The sequence below is a fragment of the Lithobates pipiens genome, unplaced genomic scaffold (genome assembly GCF_037356315.1).
Source record: "Lithobates pipiens isolate NorthernLeopardFrog02 unplaced genomic scaffold, aLitPip1_a1.2 Scaffold_8, whole genome shotgun sequence".
Taxonomy (NCBI): Eukaryota; Metazoa; Chordata; class Amphibia; order Anura; family Ranidae; genus Lithobates; species Lithobates pipiens.
Genome location: NW_027507903.1, coordinates 609,796,969 through 609,817,725, shown reverse-complemented (window position 1 = coordinate 609,817,725; position 20,757 = coordinate 609,796,969). Strand labels below are relative to the sequence as shown.

Below are 20,757 nucleotides of genomic sequence, written 5' to 3'. Positions count from 1 at the left end.
GTAACATGACTGCCTTCCAGCACCAGGTTCAGTGTAGAGGAGGGTCCCCAACCCAAAGTGATATCAAGAGCACCCCTGGGAGCCCTTAACACACCTCTTTGTCTTCCTGGCCCTCTTATAGACCAGGTAGAACTGCTCAAATCAGGAGGCACTGGGCCCCTCAGGTCCCCTCACGCTAGGGAAATACTACTGATCTCCACCTTGCCCAATGGATACTTAATTCTGATTCCTTCCCATGGGTAGGACCCCATCATAAGGAAGAGCACTATGACAGCCATTCCTGCCAACAGATGCAACACTTTTTTTTTATTTATTTTTTTTATTAAATTTCTTAATGAACAAACGCCACAAGAAGTCATCCACATTGAACCAAAAATAGAATAAAAGTTTCAAAATCCACTAGATCGATTATTAATCCAAAAGGGAATTCTTTCCCAGATGACCCCAAACATTTCTCATTTGGGAACACTCCTATTATAAACAATGGCTCCCATGGGTATTCAATGCTGTATACGGTTTGTCCAGCCAATTTGCCCACATTTTATCATACTTACTAGGACAGCCCCTATTTATACAAGTATCTCTATATGATGGAAGATTATTATTTACCAATTGTTTCCAATATGAAAGCAGAGGGGACTGAAGTTTCTTCCAATGCAACTCGATATCTTTTCTTGTGTAAAAAAATGTTATACTAGCAAACACTTGCTCTGAAACTGTAGGAATAATAGTCTCTACCAAACCCAATAAACAGACACACATGGAAATCAGTAAAGGAGCAGAGGTGATCGACTTCAATAAATCTACCACTTCCACCCAAAAAATTGCTATATATGGGCAGGTCCAGGATATATGTGTAAAATCCCCCTGGATCGCTCCACATTGCCAGCACTCTGTGTGGAGTGATATATGCTCTATGTACCAATTTATACTGGATCACACAGTCTCTCAAAGATCGCAAAGGGAAAACGCCACATAACCCTCCTATCCTACATATCTAAATCTGGAATATCTCGCACCAACCTAGCTCTAACAATCTGTAGTGTCCTGATAGAAATGAATATAAGATGTGAGTACAATCTTGAGGTGGGCTTATCCAAGCACTCAGACCTAAGCACTAGTTCTAAAGTGGATTGTCTAATCGTTAAACTATCCTGTGGAAATTGTGCATGAAAAGTGTGAAGAAGCTAAAAATATCGAAATAAGTGGGAACTTGGAACATTAAAAGTCAAAGTAAGTACAGTATTGAAAAGGTAGATAATTTCCGATTAGTAATCACCTAAGAGAATATTTTTACATTATATTTAGTCCATGCAATAGGCTCTGGTGTTTTAAAAAATTGAGGAAGAGAAGGATTAAACCATAAAGGGACACTTGGAGAAAAAGCACCTAATGCCGTGTACACATGACCGGACTTTCCGGCAGACTAGGTCTGACGATCTTCCCGACGGACTTTCCGAACGGAACTTGGCCACACACAATCACACCAAAGTCCGACGTACGACCGGACTAAAATAAGGACGTTCATAACCAGTAGCCAATAGCTGCCCTAGCGTCTGTTTTCGTCCGTCGGACTAGCATACAGACGAATGGATTTTTCGACCGGACTCGAGTCCGTCAGAAAGAATTGAAACATGTTCTAAATCTAAAGTCCGTCTGATTTTTCGAAAGCAAAGGTCCGATGAAGCCCACACACGATCGAATTGTCTGACGTATTTGTTCCATCGGACCTTTGCTGTCGAAAAGTCTGGCCGTGTGCACATGGCATAAGGATAGTGCTCACATTTAAGACCAGCCTCCCAGGCTCAAATAGTAATGAGCAATGAAGGAGTCAACTGATATGGTGAACCTTGAGAGTATCCATGGAGCCCACTACTGCCACTTCCAGACAGGTAGAAGGGTTATATGTATCAGGATTCAGTCACCATGCAGCCATAACAACTTCGTGGCTAAAAGTATTTATATAAATCCAGAAATGCTAGCCCTCCCTGTTCACAAGGGCACTTCAGGGTAGTTAATTTATACCTGGGGTTCTTTGATCCCCATAGAAAAGATGAAAAAAGTTGGTTTAATTTAAAAAAAAGGACATAGTGGGGAGTCTCTAAATAAGTATATAAATTTTGGTATGATTTTCATTTTTAAAAGATTAATACGTCCCAATAGAGACAATAGTAGAAACTTCCATATTTTAAATTTTGACCCAATGTCTCCCAGAATCTGAGTTAAATTCAAAGAAATAAATTCAGAAGCTTGGCAGGAAATTACAACTCCTAAATATTTGAAATTCTCCACTCACTGTAATGGAATATCATTTGAAGCCGTACTACGGGCCTCCCTATCTATTGGAAACAGCAAAGACTTGTTCCAATTTACCTTCAACCCTATGTCTATTGAGAAAGAATCCAATATCTTCAAAGCCCCTTGCAGAGAGGGTCCAGCATCATTTAAAAATAGTAAAAGGTCATCTGCGTACAAGGCTACCCTCTCCTCCAACCAACCAATCCGCAATCCCTTACTACTGGTGGAGGTGCATAGAGCCTCCGCCACAGGCTCCATAGCAATAGCAAAGAGGGTCGGAGAGAGATTGCAGCCCTGCCGAGTTCCCCTAAATCATGAAAAAACAGTTGCCAATCCTCCCCCCCCCCCCATCTTAACTGCAGCTGTTGGATTTCTATATAACCTGCAACCATTTTATAAATACCATTGGAAAACCCATTCTGCGGAGTACCTCCCACAGGAAGGTTCACTCCAAAGTATCAAAAGCCTTCTCTATATCTAGGGGGACATTGACCCAAGAACCTGTATTAATATGTGAGGCATGAATATTGGTATACAATCTCCTTAAATTCACATCTGTAGCCCTACCAGACATGAACCCTGTCTGTCTGAATCAATAATATTAGACAGTATTGGTTGTATTCACCTAGAAATTAGCTTTGTCAAAATCTTAAAATCTACATTTAAAAGAGCAATGGGCCTATTTGAAGCACAGGAAGATGGATCTTTTGGATGCTTATGAATTAAAACTCTATGGGCATGGCTCATTGATTCTGGTAAGGCTCCTTCCCTCAGGCAGAGTAAAGTAAAGCCAGTACAGTAGCTAAAAGCTTTCCATAAGCCTTATAAAATTCAATAGGAAGGCCACCTGGCCCTGGTGACTTCCCCAATGGAAAGGAATCGATGACCGAGAGGACCTCCTCCGATGTAATTGGGTGTACAACACTTGATCTTAGCCAAAAGGCTGAGAAGTATTGAAGTCAATCTTTGATTGCAACAAAGTCCAGTCTATGCCATGATTAGTTTATATAATTTTATTTACTGAGGACAAGTTCCTTTTAAAAATAGGCATATCCTGTGTAACAGATGGAGACCAACCCCCCCCCCCCCCCCCGCATTAAAAGGTGGTCTCACCTGACCACCTTGAAGATCCTGTGGCCACATGGAAAAAGGTGTTATGGTTAGGTGAAATTAAAATTCAATTATTTGGCCTCAACACCAATCGATATGTCTGGCAGAAATCCATTACAGCTTACCATCCAAATAACACCATTCCTACAGTAAAGCATGGAGGTGGTAATATCCTGTTATGGAGGTTTTTCCTGTTTCAGGGACTTGTCAGGATGGAAGGAAAAATGGATGGGACAAAATACCATCAGGTTCTTGAGGAAAATCTGCAGCCCACTGCCAGAAAGATGTCAATGGGAAGAAGGTTTACCTTCCAACATGGCAATGACCGAAAGCACGCAACTAAAAAGACGGAGGAGAAAATAAAGGTGAAACAGTTGAATGTCCTTGCAGGTTCTAGTCAGAGCCCAGACTTAAACCCCATTTAAAAATCTGAGGAATGACTTCAGTCCACAAACGGTCACCATCAAATTTAACTGAACTTGAGCAATTCTGCAAAGAAGAGTGGGCAACGTTAGTAGAGACATAAAGGCTGTAAGTAAAGCAAAAGGTGGTCCAACAAAACACTAACATAAGGGGGTGATCCTTTTTTTTTGTTTTTATTTTTTTAAATCCTGACATGTTGGGGTTAAATCTTTCACTTATGATGTTATAAATTGCACTAGTAAACACCGCTGGATAAAACAAAAACTGTGTCTGTCTTTATTGCAGGCTTCAAAGCAACAAAATGTGATTATTTTATATACCCACTGTATATCAATGGAGAATGCTCGTTAAATCGTAGTGAGGTTTAGCAGGTAATATCTTAATGCTGGTTAATGGTACCTACCTGAGTGTGAGGACGAGTCTAGGAATTACTGCCAATAGGACTTAAGGAGGCCAGAGCTTTAATCCTATATGAATGACATTCTATCCATGCTTGCATTTATCATAGTGCCCGGTCCACTTATGTAATGAAAGCACAAGTATATGTTTTTATTCAATTAATAGTAAGCAATATTACACTATTGTGTTGTATTTTATGTTTGTATCCTTCCCATATTGATAGAATTCACAGAGTTGGAATGATGGAAAAGAGATCCATAATAAAATTTAGGATTACCTAATCTAATTGTTTTCTACCTATAAGAAATCTGGAGATAATGCTTATCTGACTTTTATAATTTGAGGTTTATCCCATCTGGGGAGTGAGCCTTGGCGATGGATAACAAAGTTGGAGGACATATAAACATGTGGAGTCCAGAACACTTGTTGTGAATATTTTACCTGGTTAAGGCCTGGTTCACACTAGTGTGATTTCAGATGCAACTTGAGTTGCACAGAATCACATGACAATGGAAATCACATTGTTTTCAGTGGTGCCCATTCACATCAATACGACCCGGCATGGAGCGATTTTGGAGGTGGTTCCTGTACTACTTTGGTGCCATTCCAGTGTGATGTTAGCCTCATAGACTATCAATCAAATCTTATCAAAGTTGCATACAAGTTGTACTACATATTCTCACTAAAAGTTGGATCGAAAGCGTATTGCAGCAGTGTGAACATGGCCTAAAGGTGGTAGACGCCACTTTTGCAAGGACATTCTTTGTGTGGTGAATTAAACGGTTACAATGTTGCAATGTTGCCATCACATGACCAACTAAACACCTTACACTTTCTCCCCTGATTCCCACTGTACTTACCTCTGTGGGTGATGAATAGTAAGTATCCTACCCATGTAGACAGAACTGATCTGTCCTGGCTGCATGGGTAGGGTACTGACAAACTCATCGCCCACAAAGGTAAGTATAATGGGGATAGGGAAAGGAGGGTGTAAGGTTTTATTTTTTTATTGAACTAACCCTTTTAATAAACAAATATAATAGAACATATGGTATTTTTAGAAGACAAAAAGGAAGCAAATAACAGAAGTTCATTGTTATGGTTTACATACACTTTAAACTTTAACAATTTTTATGACCACATGTCTGCTTCTCCCGCTGCCCAACACTTGGCTATTATTTGCTCTTTCATTCCTTTTGAACGCTGCACAACTCTCAGTGATGACTCTATAATGTTACACAGCAAGAGGTGACCTAATCTTTACCCCCCTTGATGACTAGCTTGGCTAATCAGCTTAATGAGTTAGTAGAGAATGGTTGGTGGTGCGGGGGGGGGGGGGGGGGGGGTGTGACAGGTGGAGAGGAGCATCAAGATACTAACGGAGAGAAGAAAAGGAACGGAAATCTGTTTAAAGATATGCATTTGGACTTAGAAAAGTCGTGATTGTTTAAAAGAAAGAAAGAAAACCTTTTTGTAGGTGAGGCCCAGTGGAGCAAGTTTCTTCTGAACTGGTGGAACGTTAACCAAAGATGACCACATGAAAAAATTACAGACCTGTCTGGTTGACGACCATAAAGGAGGAAGAAGGTGAAAAATTGCAAGACTTTTATGAATTTCATTAATGGGCTTGAAAGAGTGGAGAATGTACTGGTTGTGAGAAGGTGGAGATTAGAAGAAGGAGAGAGAACAGACAGAACAGTCCTAAGTCAAAGAAGAAGGTAAGCAAGGGAAAAAAAAAGCAGATTAAAGATCAGGATTAGGTGACCGGCTATGTCCATCTTTTCTATTGCACACACACACGCTCCATTGAAATATCTCGAAGAATCTTCATCTTCCCAAAGAAAGTTCGGAGGAAGTCCAACCACATTAACGTTTGGTGAATAAAAGATGTTCAGGTGAGAGATTTATTCATGACTTCTTGTAGAAAAAAAAAAAGCTATAATGATCTGCAATAAAGTAACTGAACTGTACCCATGTTCATTTTGTAAGTGGTAGGGCTGAAGCAGGAGAGATAACCATTTATTTTTCTTAACAATAGGACTGCCTTTTATTTTATTATTCCTATAAGGTTACGGTAACATAAAAACATGATAAAATATTTTACATTTGAAAAACTTTTTCAAAGGAAATAAAAAAGTATTTGTACATATATATTTTTCTCCAATTATAATCGTATAAGCTCCTTAAAAATCCTGATTATTAGAATAGACTTACAGAACCATAAATGTCATATAGACGCAATGATGATCTTGCGCAATTTACAAATACCTGTACATCAACCCCATGACAACCTGCCAAATGTAATTTTTTTTGTTTTTGAACACAATGGATAAATGAAAATCTGTAAACAAGGTAGGTGACGAGTTGCAACATTTTATTTAATTGCCAAATCTTATCATATCAGTTTTATTTGAAAGCTCATGTTACCCTTAAAGACTGAAAGGCAACAGAAGGCGATGGGTAGAGCAAAATACTTAAATGTGGTTTGTTAATATATGAGGCATTTCGGATATTCAAGTATTTTTAAATTACTTTTATAATTTCTCATATGTTACCTCTCACTACCATTACCTTCTGTTTGTTGGTGGGTTATTTTGTTTGTGTTTTATCTAAACGTTAATACCTTTTATGCTTTTATAGTAGACTAAATTTACCCATATTCACAGCTGTGCACATTATAGTCCAAATCCTACTTGACCTCCTTGTGGCCTGACTGGAAAATCCCTTGAGCAATCCCTTTAGCAAGGCAAAGAGAAATGGTTACTAGGTTAGATCAAGAGGTCCAGATGGACAATGACTACTATATTTCTAAGATTCTTGTTTAATGGTTTAAATATGTACTTATTTGCTTTTTTTTTTAAATTTGTCCACTTTTGTTCTTCATTTCTCTTTTCAAAATCCTTCTTCACTAGCTTGAAACCTGAACGATGATGTCCATCCATCTCTAAAACTTGTCCAAGGTCACCATGCCTCGTCCAAACTCCTTAATTTTCCTTTCGAACCATCCTCGATGGAAGTTGCCAATATCTTCCCTCTTGTTTTTCTTCATAATGATTCTATTACCAAGCACTATCCGGACAACCACCTTTCGAATTGGCTTAGTAGGGCCATGGACATGTGACCCACTAATTGCCAAAGCACTGCCCAATATTGCAGCTCGGCTAGCAATTTCTGACCTAAACTCTGATCACACCCTTGCCTCTGGAATTTGGTTTGAGCATGTGCTGTTGCCTCAAGGATGTTCAGCACCACGTGCATTTGCGGCCTTCACACTCATGGAGCATTCAGTGGCTGCTTTTGTTGGACCTGCCAACCCTTCATATTGCTCTGCTGCAAACCTTCTTACAAAAGGATGGAATAAGCCAATGGTTTCGTGGTCTTGTCTTGGAGCGCTTAGCCCAATTCCACATCCAGCTCACATTCTGTATTCTGTATTAAGCTTTTTCCAGTGGGCAGGAGTGGCTATAGTAATGGGGCCACAGGAATATTGGGTTGGAGCTGGCATGGATCTAGCAGATGCTCTCCGTAACTGGGGCCTGCCTATAGGACCAGTAGTCACCTTGGAGGAAGGGGAAAAAGGAGCAAGAGATGCCCTGAAGAGAATAAAGAGAAAACGTAGAGTGAGAGGTAGGCATTTGTTAATGTTTAAAATAATCCTATGCTTTGCCCATGCTTTACCCCTTTTAATTTAGCTCCTTGAAGGCAAGAGAAAAAACCCAAGAGAGCTGGTCAATAACCAGGCCTGTCATAAGAGCAGTGAGTGAAAAGCTTTTCCATACCTGGAAGTACTGGGGATTTGCACTGCTGGGGAAGGGGGCCTTATAGCAAACCCATTGCTTTACCTTACATGGGCAGATTAGCACTAAAGCTGAATTACTTAAGTAATCTTATGAAAGCAAGCATTATATGGTGTTTCTCCTCCATTTTTGTTATACCCTCTGCCAAAGAAACTGCCCTTCAACCTTGACCCAATGAAGGTCTCATCCAGTGACACATAAAGGCATCTAAAGTTATATGCAGATCTTGACTTCTATAACTTGGCCTGACCGTCCCCCCCCCCCCCCCCCGTATCTGTGACTGGTGGCCTAATTGACCAACAGGAACGCTTGGGATGTGGAAATGGGTGGTGTAACCTACCCCTTAAAATCCAGAGAATTTAAACTTCTACTAGCACAGAAATCAAACCCTTAACCTTTTCCTAAAAAAATAACACTAAACCTACCCTAAAACTCGACAGCCTTCCCTTCAGTCTTGCACGGTTGCACAAGCTCTTCTCCTGTAGCACATTAGCTTACTCTGACTTCACTGCACACTGTAAGCTTCTCACAATGTGCTTTAGAAGCAGCAGCAAGTCAGGTAGATCCCTTCTGACTGGAAGACATTCTGCATCCTCTAGCTTTTTCCTCCCTAGCTTGACTGTCATTTGGCAGGCCATTTTATTCATTCGATTTCAGTTCTTTTAATCTTAGAGGCCCAGCATCACATTTGTGCTTTACCTACGGCAGTCTGCTTGCCCCTCCCACCAGCCATCAACTGACTGCATTGCATAGAGAAGTGCAGAGATCCAGCAATGACATAACTGTGTTTAAAACAAGGTTTTCATGTAATGCAAACAGAAAGGGAGGGAAAAGCAAAAAGGGAAGGAGAAAGGAAAAGGAAGGAAAGGGAAAGAAAAACTAAATTGATATTAAACACAAGCTTTAAGGTGTATTGAAACCAAACTTTTTGTTTTCTATATGGAAGGGTATAGCAACCTGTCAGATTATTTTTATGCTGTCTGTGTCCTGTTGGGGTGACTTCCAATCACACAGCAGGAAGTAGGAAGAGATCTCTCCAAAGTGAATGGGTATCCCCTTTTAGACAGTTGTCACTAGAGTAGTTGGCCAAAAACTGGAGCATTTCTCTTCAACCCTAGTTCCCGTGACAATTCAAAATTTTGGATTTGCCATCACCTTCATTACCAGATCCACAGGGCACCAGAGTCAATAGTGAGGGTCAATATCACTGAGCAGGGACACAATTGGCAATAAAAACCTGACAGGGGTTCAATTGCTTACCCCATTCTATCCGAAACAAAGAAGCTTGTTTTGGCTTTACATACACTTTAACCTAACCCTTAATAGAACCATAATCCATAAAACCTAACTTAACTATGAGAATGAAAGCAAAGTGACAGGTTCTCTTGATCGGGCCATCCTTCCCCACCTACGCAGTGATACCTTCCCAGTGCGCCCCTACCACCCTGTGCCTGTGCAGAAGAGCTACGCTTATTCCTTGACTAAGCTCTGTGATGGGGCTTACACAAGCTTACTGACCTTCTCCCTTCCCCCTCAGGCCTGTTTACTCTACTCAGACAGTAGGTGGGCCTTGCTACTCAGGTCCGAGCACTTTATCCTTGGTGAAAGGGGAGAAGTGACATGCTCTTGAGCATTGAGGTTCCTCTTTAGGTTTGTATTCTTTTACCCATAAAAATACTTTTTTTCCAAATGAGCAACAGTCCCTTAAAATCAGAGACAGTTGGGAGCTATGTATTTATTAAAGCGGGAGTCCGCCGGGACTCCGCGTTTTTTTTTTTTTTTTTAAAGCCAGCAGCTACAAATACTGCAGCTGCTGACTTTTAAAATAGTGACACTAACCTGTCCAGCGCGCCCGCGATGTCGGCACCCGAAGCCGATCTCTAGATCGTCACTCGGGTGCTGCCACCACCATCTTGGGTATGGGAATCAGGAAATGGAGCCTTTCGGCTTCATTTCCCGGTTCCCTACTGCGCATTCGCGAGTCGTGCTGCGCAATAAGGACGGTCCCCGCTGCCTCTGGGATCTGTGTGTTTCCCAGCAGGCAGCGGGGCACTTGCGGAAGGGGGCGGGCACTTGCGGAAAGGGGCGTAATCGACGCCCCTTTCCGCAGAGAGCTATCCCGGAAGTGGGTGCAGTTACCTGGATTATCCAGGTAACTGCACCCCCCTCCCCCCTGAAAGGTGCCAATTGTGGCTCCGGAGGGGGGGAGGATTCCGATGAGCGGAAGGTCCATTTTAGGGTGGACCTCCGCTTTAAGACATGTGGAGCTATCCACTCTCTGTTATACTTTGCCATAATACCGTGGCCTGCATTTTGTGGGCTATTCTTAAAATTCAGGATGTTAAATTGAGCCTGTGGTACCTCTGTGCGTAACACACATTTGTAAAGCATATCTCTGTGCCTTATAAAAGTGGAAGGAAATCTTTTAGGCCTATTGCTGCTATATGGACTCCCACTCTAAGTGTATCAATTAGTGATTTGTCAAACTGCCTTGGTTTTAGTTCGAAGCAGGGTTCAGCAAACTTCAAAGAAGGATACCAAACCCAACCCATTTAAATCAATAGGAGCTGAATCCGTCAAATTAAAAATGCCCATTTTCTGGACTAAGAAAACCCAACCATACCAGGCCACATGCCCTCAACATGGGAGGTGCCATGTTGATGAGGACAAGGGCCTCTTACCCACACATCTGGACCGGTGGTTTTAGGGGGTCTGCAGGTGGGGGCTTGATTGGAATCCGGAAGCCCCTTTAATAATAACGGGGGCCCCAAATACTTTCCCTGCCCAGGTGAATGAGTAGAGTGTACTCCTACTCTTTCACAGAAAAAAAGTCTTCACCGAGAAATAAAAACGTTTTACAATCCCCATGCTGCCATCAAAGAAACGGGCGGAGGTAGTCACAACATCACTACCCAAAGGTGGCCATGTGGCCATACTTAGGCAATGATGCATTGCTCCATTCCCTGGCCATTTGATTACATGGCTGAGGATTACTGGCAATGTTAGTGAATGGACCAGGGGACATCAGTGATTGGTAAGGACAAGATGGTTGCAAGCACCCACTGCTCCCTTGACAGCTGGGATAATGATGACATCATTGCCCAAATGTGGCCATGTGGATATATTTAGGCAAAGATGTAATGCTCCATTCCCCACCCATTTGCTTATGTGACCATAGAAGTTAATTTTCTGGGTGGCATCAGTGGTTGGCAAGGATGTGGCGTTGCAAGCACCTGCTGCTTCCTTAGCAACCATTGATAGCCAGAAGCTGTCAAGTTCATCTACACTGAATGCCCCAAATGTTTCTTGTTCAGATGAATGTCTGCGCAACCAGTGTTCAGTGAACACTGAACTCATCCATAGTAGCAATAATCATACTTAGAAATCCTAAAATAATTTACCCAAATTTTATATTACCCTTAGACCTAATAATGAAACTCAGATTAACCCCAACCCTTGAGAAGTTGATCTGAAAGACTTTATCATGATCACAACCCCCTCAGCCCAACTCTTAACCCTAAACCTAATTATAAAAGCATCTAAAACCTTGACCTAACCACAACCCTTATTACCTGAAATAGTACATTTCCTCAATCCTTATTAACTCTTCCCCAAATCCATAACCCTTAAGATTAACCAAACCCAACCCATTGTCAACCCAAACTCTAACCATACTCATATGAATGGTTACAAACCCAGCCCCCAACCCCTAATTACAGCTCTAACCCCATTGCTATCTCCCAACTAACCCCTCATTTTCACCATTGATCCCTAAGCATACTTTCTATTAGCCATAATTCTAACACCGCTATTATTTTTGTGCTGATTTTTAATTTTTTTGCAATAAACCAAAATTAAGCTGTAATATCTGAACAAAAAAAATTACCGGTAACATATCATAACTCCATGCCAAATTTATTAAATCAGATAATTTAGCTCACAGTACCATCAGCTGTGTGTGGCACAGCTAAAAATGGCTTGGTAGCAGCTACTGGTTCCATGGGTTACTAAACAGAGGGCTGTCCTTAGTCACTTGTACATCTGAAGGCTGCTGATATCATGAGCCACCTAGACTTCACTGCAAGGATGTTCACAAGCCATGTGATGTGTTACAGAAGACAACAAAGGTCACTACATAGAAAGAATTTATAAAAATTAAGTGAAGAAAAGTAAATGCTCTAAAAACAATAAATCATTTTGTATACCGTATATGTACAACAGCTTTTGGACTGCATCTATAATACACCTCATATAGTGTTTAAGTCTGTTTTGGCCTTTCCTGCTGTGCTGTGAATTTGGAAGCCTCAAGTCAATTTCAAACTTTACTGTTGTTTTTGCTAGTTCAGATTCTCTAAATCTTGGGATTTTGTTGCAACTTTATCATTCGCTAGCCCCACAATACTGCTAGATGTGATTGCTGAGTGGCCAATTTCAACATGTCCCCTGACCTCCAAACCACCACTAACCTGACCTTTGCCCCTACCTGACCCATCTCAACCCCTAAAATGAAGCTGTATTTTCTTGGATGAGCCGAACACCCCCCTGTTCGGTTTGCACCAGAACCTGCGAACAGACCTAAACTTCATGTGAACTTTAGAACCCTATTAAAGTCTATGGGACTCGAACGTTCAAAATCTAAAGTGCGAATTTTAAAGGCTAATATGCAAGTTATTGTCCTAAAAAGTGTTTGGGGACCTGGGTCCTGCCCCAGGGGACATGTATCAATGCAAAAAAAAGTTTTAAAAACGGCTGTTTTTTCGGGAGCAGTGATTTTAATAATGATTAAAGTGAAACAATAAAAGTGTAATATTCCTTTAAATTTTGTACCTGGGGGGTGTCTATAGTATGCCTGTGAAGGGGCGCATGTTTCCTGTGCTTAGAACTGTCCCTGCACAAAATGTCATTTCTGCAGGAAAAAAGTCATTTAAAATCACTCGCGGCTATAATGAATTGTTGGCTCCCTTAATACAGAGAACACTCATTGAAAGTCATTGATAAAAAAAAAAAAAAAAAAAAAAGGTACCCCTACCATTTCACAAAGAAAGTGTAAAAAATTGTTAAATAAGACAAACACACTTTTGAAAAAGTCCTTTATTAAAAAAAAATAAAAAAAGATTCCAGTGGTAGTAATCCACTCTTGCTATCCAGCGACGGATGATCATCTCTCCGGGGTCCAGCGATGGCTGATCTGATCCAGCGCAGCGAATCCATCCATCTTCTGTCTCCACGGAGGAGACACTGTGGGATCCCGGCGGCCTGATGTTTCTTATATGCAGAGGGCGGGGCCACCCGTCACCTGACCCCGCTCCCCTCTGACGCAAATGGAGAAGCTGGGCTTCCCAAATGACGTATGGGTGACCCCACCCCCCTCTGATGTAACTAAAACCTGCGTTACATCAGAGGGGGTGGGGTCACCCATACGTCATTGGGGAAGCCCGGCTTCCCCATTTGCGTCAGAGGGGGGGGGGGCAGGGTCAGATGACGGGTGGCCCCGCCCTCCTCATATAAGAAACGTCAGGCCGCCGGGATCCCGCAGTGTCTCCGACAGTGGAGACAGAGGAAGGATGGATGGACTGCGCTGCGCTGGACTGGAGGGAGAGATCACCCGTCGCTGGATCAGATCAGCCATCGGTGGACCCCAGAGAGATGATCATCCGTCGCTGGATAGCAAGAGTGGATTACCACCGCTGGAATCTTTTTTTTATTTTTTTTATTTTTAATAAAGGACTTTTTCAAATGTGTGTTTGTCTTATTTAACAATTTTTTACACTTTCTTTGTGAAATGGTAGGGGTACTTTTGTACCCCCTTACCATTTCAAACAGGGTGGGGCCAGGATCTGGGGGTCCCCTTGTTAAAGGGGGCTTCCAGATTCTGATAAGCCCCCCGCCCGCAGACCCCCACAACCACCAGCCAGGGTTGTGGGGATGAGGCCCCTGGCCCTTGACATGGCGCTTTTTGGGGGGACCCCAAAGCATCCTCCCAATGTTGAGGGCATGTGGCCTGGTATGGTTCGGGGGGGCGCTCTCCCGTCCCCCCTCTTTTCCTGCGGCCTGCCAGGTTGCGTGCTCGGATAAAGGGTCTGGTATGGATTTTTAGGGGGAACCCCACGTCAATTTTTTTTTGACGCGGGGTTCCCCTTAATATCCATGCCAGACCTGAAGGGCCTGGTAATTGAATTCTTCATTTTTCTATCAATGACTTTCAATGAGTGTTCTCTGTATTATGGGAGCCGACAATTCATTATAGCCGCGAGTGATTTTAAATGACTTTTTTTCCTGCAGAAATGACACTTGCAGGGACAGTTCTAAGCACGGGAAACATGCGCCCCTTCACAGGCATACTATAGACACCCCCCGGTGCGAAATTTAAAGGAATATTACACTTTTATTGTTTCACTTTAATCATTATTAAAATCACTGCTCCCGAAAAAACGGCAGTTTTTAAAACTTTTTTTTGCATTGATCCATGTCCCCTGGGGCCCCTAAACACTTTTTAGTACAGTAACTTGCATATTAGCCTTTAAAATTAGCACTTTAGATTTCTCCCATAGACTTGTACAGGGTGTTCCGTGGCTTTTGGAATTTGCCGCGAACACCCCAAATTGTTCACTGTTCCCCGAACAGGCAATGTTCCAGTCGAACGTGAGTTCGACTCGAACTCGAAGCTCATCTCTACTCTCTAACACAAGGGTCTCAAACTGGTGGCCCTCCAGCTGTTGCAGAACTACAATTCCCATGAGGCATAGTAAGGCTGACAGTTAAAAGCATGTCTCCCCTAGGCAGAGGCATGATGGGACTTGTAGTTCCGCAGCAGCTGGAGGGCCACCAGTTTGAGACACCTGCTCTAACAGTTAACTTAAAGCGGAGGTCCACCCTAAAGTGGACCTTCCGCTCATCGGAACCCTCCCCCGCTCCGGCGCCACAATTGGCACCTTTCAGGGGGGAGGGGGGTGCAGATACCTGTACAGTACAGGTATCTGCACCCACTTCTGGGATAGCTCTCTGCGGAAAGGGGCGTAGATTACGCCCCTTTCCGCAAGTGCCCGCCCCTTTCCGCAAGTGCCCCGCTGCCTGCTGGGAAACACACAGATCCCAGAGGCAGCGGGGACCGTCCTTATTGCGCAGCGCGACTCGCGCATGCGCAGTAGGGAACCGGGAAATGAAGCCGAAAGGCTCCATTTCCTGATTCCCATACCCAAGATGGCGGCGGCAGCATCCGAGAGACGATCTAGAGATCGGCTTCGGGTGCCGACATCGCGGGCGCGCTGGACAGGTAAGTGTCACTATTTTAAAAGTCAGCAGCTGCAGTATTTGTAGCTGCTGGCTTTTAAAAAAAAAAAAAAAACGCGGAGTCCCGGCAGACTCCCGCTTTAACCACTTTCAGACCAGACCATTTTGCTGGTCAATGACCAGAGGTCTTTTTACAATTTGGCACTGCTCTGCTTTAACTGGTAATTGCGCGGTCATGCAATGTTGTACCCAAACAAAATTTGCGTCCTTTTTTTCCCACAAATAGAGCTTTCTTTTAAAGGGATTTGACTGACTCTGCGATTTTTATTTTTTGCGATATAAACGTAAAAAGACCGCAAATTTTGAAAAAAAATGATATTTTCTACTTTTTGTTATTAGAAAAATCCAATAAACTCAATTTTAGCCATACATTTAGGCCAAAATGTATTCAGCCACATATCTTTGGTAAAAAAAAAGTCAATAACTGTATATTTATTGGTTTGCGCAAAAGTTGTCACAAACTAAGGTACGTTTTCTGGAATTTACGCAGCTTTTAGTTTATGACTGCCTATCTCATTTCTTGAGGTGCTAAAATGGCAGGGCAGTACAAAACCCCCCCAAATTACCCCATTTTGGAAAGTAGACACCCTAAGGAAATTGATAAGAGGCATGTTGAGCCCATTAAATATTTTATTTTTTTGCCTCAAGCGATTGAATAATGACACAAAGTTGTCACTAAATGATATATTGCTCACACATGCCATGGTTATATGTGGAATTTTACCCCAAAATACATTCTGCTGCTTCTCCTGAGTACGGGGATACCACATGTGGTCGACTTTTTGGAAGCCTAGCCGCGTACGGGGCCCCGAAAACCAAGCACCGCCTTCAGGCTTTCTAAGGGCGTAAATTTTTGACTTCACTCCTCACTACCTATTACAGTTTTGAAGGCCATAAAATGCCAAGATGGCACAAAACCCCCCAAATGACCCCATTTTAGAAAGTAGACACCCCAAGCTATTTGCTGAGAGGCATGTTGAGTCCATGGAATATTTTATATTTTGCCACAAGTTGCGGGAATATTACAAACTTTTTTTTTTTTTTTTTTCACAAAGTTGTCACTAAATGATATATTGCTCACACATGCCATGGGCATATGTGAAATGACACCCCAAAATAAATTCTGCTGCTTCTCCTGAGTACGGGGATACCACATGTGTGGGATTTTTTGGGAGCCTAGCCGCGTACGGGGCCCCGAAAACCAAGCACTGCCTTCAGGATTTCTAAGGGTGTAAATTTTTGATTTTACTCCTCACTACCTATCGCAGTTTTGAAGGCCATAAAATGCCAAGATGGCACAAACCCCCCCCCCCCAAATGACCCCATTTTGGAAAGTAGACACCCCTAAATTTAGGGGTACACTAGTGAGACTCACAGGTAAAAAAGCACCTAGGCTGTCAGCGACTGTATCAAAACGCTACAAAAAAAACTGTTAGCGATCGCAGGGATCAGGCCTGACTCTGCGAACGCTGCAGTTATGTGTGTTGTGTTTTGTAAGTGACAGTGATCGATCGATACTGCACTTGGGTGGGCTGGGCTGGGCTTGGTGGAGGGGCTAAACGCAGGTGCTAGCAGGTATCTGGGCTGATCCCGCTAACAATGCGTTTTGGGAAACCTAAACTGCTGGCGACAGTAATATAGATCTGATCAGATACTATATTACTAAGGGAGGTGTATGCTTTGCGCGTGGGTGTTAGCGGTACTGGCACTAACCTGACACTGCCTGGGGCGACGCAGACCTTATCTGACCCTCAAACTTATATCACCCGCCGGGTGATCAGGGGGTTAAACCTTTATTAGGTAATAAATGGTGGATGCCCTGAAACTATAAAAAAATAACTAACTAACCAGCGTCACCTGTAACAGTTATATGGTGATCACTGGTGAAAGGGTTAACTAGGGGGCAATCAGGGGGCTTTATGCGGTAGTATATGGGGGTCCCTGGCGCTATAAAAAGCTGCGGCGAACCTAAATACCTACCTGCCTAACTAGCGTCACCTGTGACACTAATACAGCGATCAGAAAAACGATCGCTTATTAGGCTGGGTTCACACTGGAGCGATGCGGGAACGCCACGAATCTGCGGCGGGTTCCGGCATCACACTGCCCTATGCGAACTGCTGGGAGTGTCAGTGAAATGTTAATGACACCCCCAGATCAGTTCGCATATCGCAGTGCGATCTGCAAACTCGGACAGGAATCGGATCGCATGGTGTGAACACCCATGCGATCCGATTCTGCTGCGGACCAAAAAAAGGGTCCCGTGCGAGTTAGCGGCGGGTGCGACGCGAATTCAGCCATACTATCTGTATGGCTGAACTCGAATCGCACAGAGATCGGATGTGATTTGCACTGCAGTGCGGTGCGAATCACATCCGTTCTCATAAACCGCTGCAATGTGAACCCAGCCTTAGTGACACTGGCGACGGGGGGTGATCACGGGGTTAAACCTTTATTGGGGGGGTTAGAGGGGTACCTTAGAACTAAAGGGGGCTAACCCTAACTGCCCTAACAGTTATTACAGTCAATTGCAATTGGTGTCACTGTGACTGGGGGTGCAGGGGTGATTGGGGGGTTATCGGGGGGTGAAGGGGGGGTGAGAGTGTGCCTGGCATGCTCTACTGTGTAGTGTAGTGTTGGTGCAACTCACCGATCCTCTCTCCTCGGTGCCGGAACGAAAAATACCGACACGGAGGAGAGATTACATCACTTCCTCTGCCTGTGTTTACATTACAGGAGAGGAAGTGATGTCATGCTGCACTTCCATTCGTCAGGAGCGATCGCGAGGGGGTGGCCATGAATGAATGGCCGCCCCCTCATCCCGGATCGCTCCTGAATGGATTCCGACCGCCGCTGGCACCGGGGGGGGGGCCCGATCGGGCCCCCCACCCGCGGGAAGGCAGGGACGTACATGTACGCCCATATGCCTGCCCGTGCCATTCTGTCGACGTACATCATCGTGCGGCAGTCGGCAGCTGGTTAAAGTGCATTCAAAGCCATTTTTTTAGCTTTGGTATTGAATGGGTAAGACCCATGTCGTGCTTTTTTTTTTGTCTGTGTCTCATCAGGGAAATTTCCCTTCACGTCCTGTTTTAAAAAACACAGCAGAAAAAAGGGAGAAGCTACAAAAGTGAGGGGAAGTGCCCTTTTGGACAGTTGTCACCATAACAGGTTTTCCCATTGGAAAATATGTACCCATTTTTACTGTTCTTTTTAGAAGTTGTATTTCCAATCATTTTATGTATCCCAAGACAGTGATCACCAGAACTGGTAGAGAAGGTAGAGAGGGGGCAATAAGCCCCCAACAGGGGTTCTAACTTTTCTACACTCCACCCAAAGCTGAAAAAAATAGTTTTGGAGGACCTTCCACCTGTTAACCACAAACTAAAACCAAGCACTCCAATTATTTCCTTGCATGATATAAAAAAAGAAGAAGACATTTTTAGTTTATGGAGTGCAGCATTGACTTCATCCCATCTGAAGTCCTCCTCTTACTGCTCACCTCCCATGCTGCCATATTTGATCTTGTGTCAGCGCAAGTTGACTGTCCCTTCCTCTTTGCCTGCTCTCTGCCAGGTGCTTTACTTTTCACTGCTTCCCTTGCTGCCATGTCCCGTTGAATCGTTCCTTCATAAATGACATGAATAACCAAAGGGACTTTGGGCTGCCCATTAGTATATCATCCATGCCTAGGTGAGGTTTAACGAATAGGGACAATGGAGTACTGCAAAAATAAAAGGCTGGGTTCACACTATTGTGAATTGGATGTGGATTTCCCCTGCATCCAATTCGCATGTCAGGAGACTGTGATTGGCTCTCAATAGAGCCTGTTCACACAGCTCCAGGACGGCTGCGGGGTGAATCCCACAGGGGTCCTGTGCATCTTCTGGTCCATTTCAGATCCGCATTCAGTCAAAAATTCGAACCCAGCCTTAAAGTGGAAGTAAACTCCCCTATCGTTTTCAGCCAAGGAAGCTGCCATCTTTGCCTCTGTTTAATCTTCAACTGCTATGGTGCTGCACATGTGATTCGTTATGACACCAGCCATTGGATGGTTTGATAGTTTGGCTGAGAGCACAACCAATGTGCAGTTAGCATTCCTGGCATGCCTTTTTTTTTAACTGTTTAAATCGATGGGTTTATTTCCACTTTAAGGAATTCATGATTGTGCAAATGAAGGGGAAGGAAGAATATCATACAAAGTTGATTTAATGATGAGCTAAACCTTGTACATACCCTTATCCTACCCTTACACATTACAGTAAATAACCCCTTGAAATCCTAACCTCAAAGTATAACTAGTACATTTTTTTTTGGCGGGGAGGTATGGGTTTGGATATAGTGGTATGAGATTGGAACACCAAACAGGTTATTATTGCTGTCTTCACCCAACCTCTCTATATGTTCTGTGGTGTTCTGAATGAAAGAAGATCCCAAATTTTGGATTGTTGCAATAACAGGAATAGAGGGGACATTTTCCAATGGAGACATTAGTTCTGGTGACTCTCCCGCTTTGGAGGGATCTCCCTTCAGTATCTGTTTTGGCTATGGGATAGGAAGTGAAGAGAAATCTCCCTAATGGGATACAGATGGCAAAACAGACCTGACATGGGTCATCATCCTCTTACTCTATCGAAAATGAAAAAAAAAAAAAAACAAGTTTTGCCTTTTGTTCCTGTGGTTCAAGCAATTACCTTAACCCAAAAACCTTCCAATATTTCTATGGTAATACAGGGGTCAAGAAGACCTCTCCAGGCAGGGTTTATATCAAACTAGCTTGAAGTTAATGATGAGCCGAACCAGGGGAATCCCCCAGTTCGGTTCACTCCAGAACATGCAAACACGCAAACACTGTTAAAGTCTATGAGACACGAACATGAAAAATCAAAAGTGCTAATTTTAAAGGCTTATATGCAAGTTATTGTCATAAAAAGTGTTTGGGGACCCGGGTGCTGCCCCAGGGGACATGTATCAATGCAAAAAAAAGTTTCAAAAACTGTCATTTGTTTTGGGAGCAGTGATTTTAATAAAGCTTAAATTGAAACAATAAAAATGAAATATTACTTTGAATATCGTGCCTGGGGGGGTGTCTATAGTATGCATGTAAAGTGGCGCAGTTTTCCCGTGTTTAGAACAGTCCCTGCACAAAATTACATTTCTAAAGGGGGAAAAAGTTATTTAAAACTGCTCGAGGCTGAAATGAATTGTCGGGTCTCGGCACTATAGATAATACTCATTGAAAAAAATGGCAGGCCCTTTGGGTCTGGTATGAATATTAAGGGGAACCCCGAACCAAAAATGTAAAAAGAAATTGCGTGGGGGTCCCCTCAATATCCATACCAGGCCCTTCAGGTCTGGTATGGGTTTTAAGGGGGAAATCTGTGGCAAAATTGAAAAAAAAATAGCTTACGGGCCCCCCCCCCAAAATCCATACTGCAAG

General features: G+C 43.2%; 1 protein-coding gene across 3 annotated transcripts in view; it reads left to right on the top strand.

The window, feature by feature from the left end:
- Positions 1 to 5,575: 5,575 nt before the first annotated feature.
- The window catches only part of GUCY2D (guanylate cyclase 2D, retinal), a 119,834-nt gene continuing 104,652 nt past the window's right edge, over positions 5,576 to 20,757 (top strand). For 2 of the 3 annotated variants that reach the window (XM_077470628.1, XM_077470626.1), the window contains exons 1-2: positions 5,576 to 6,125; positions 7,143 to 7,857. In XM_077470628.1, the coding sequence (XP_077326754.1) occupies positions 7,197 to 7,857 (661 nt within the window). In that variant the 5' untranslated portion in view covers positions 5,576 to 6,125; positions 7,143 to 7,196. The remainder of the gene's footprint in view (positions 6,126 to 7,142; positions 7,858 to 20,757) is intronic. The other variant, XM_077470627.1, reaches the window with a different exon arrangement.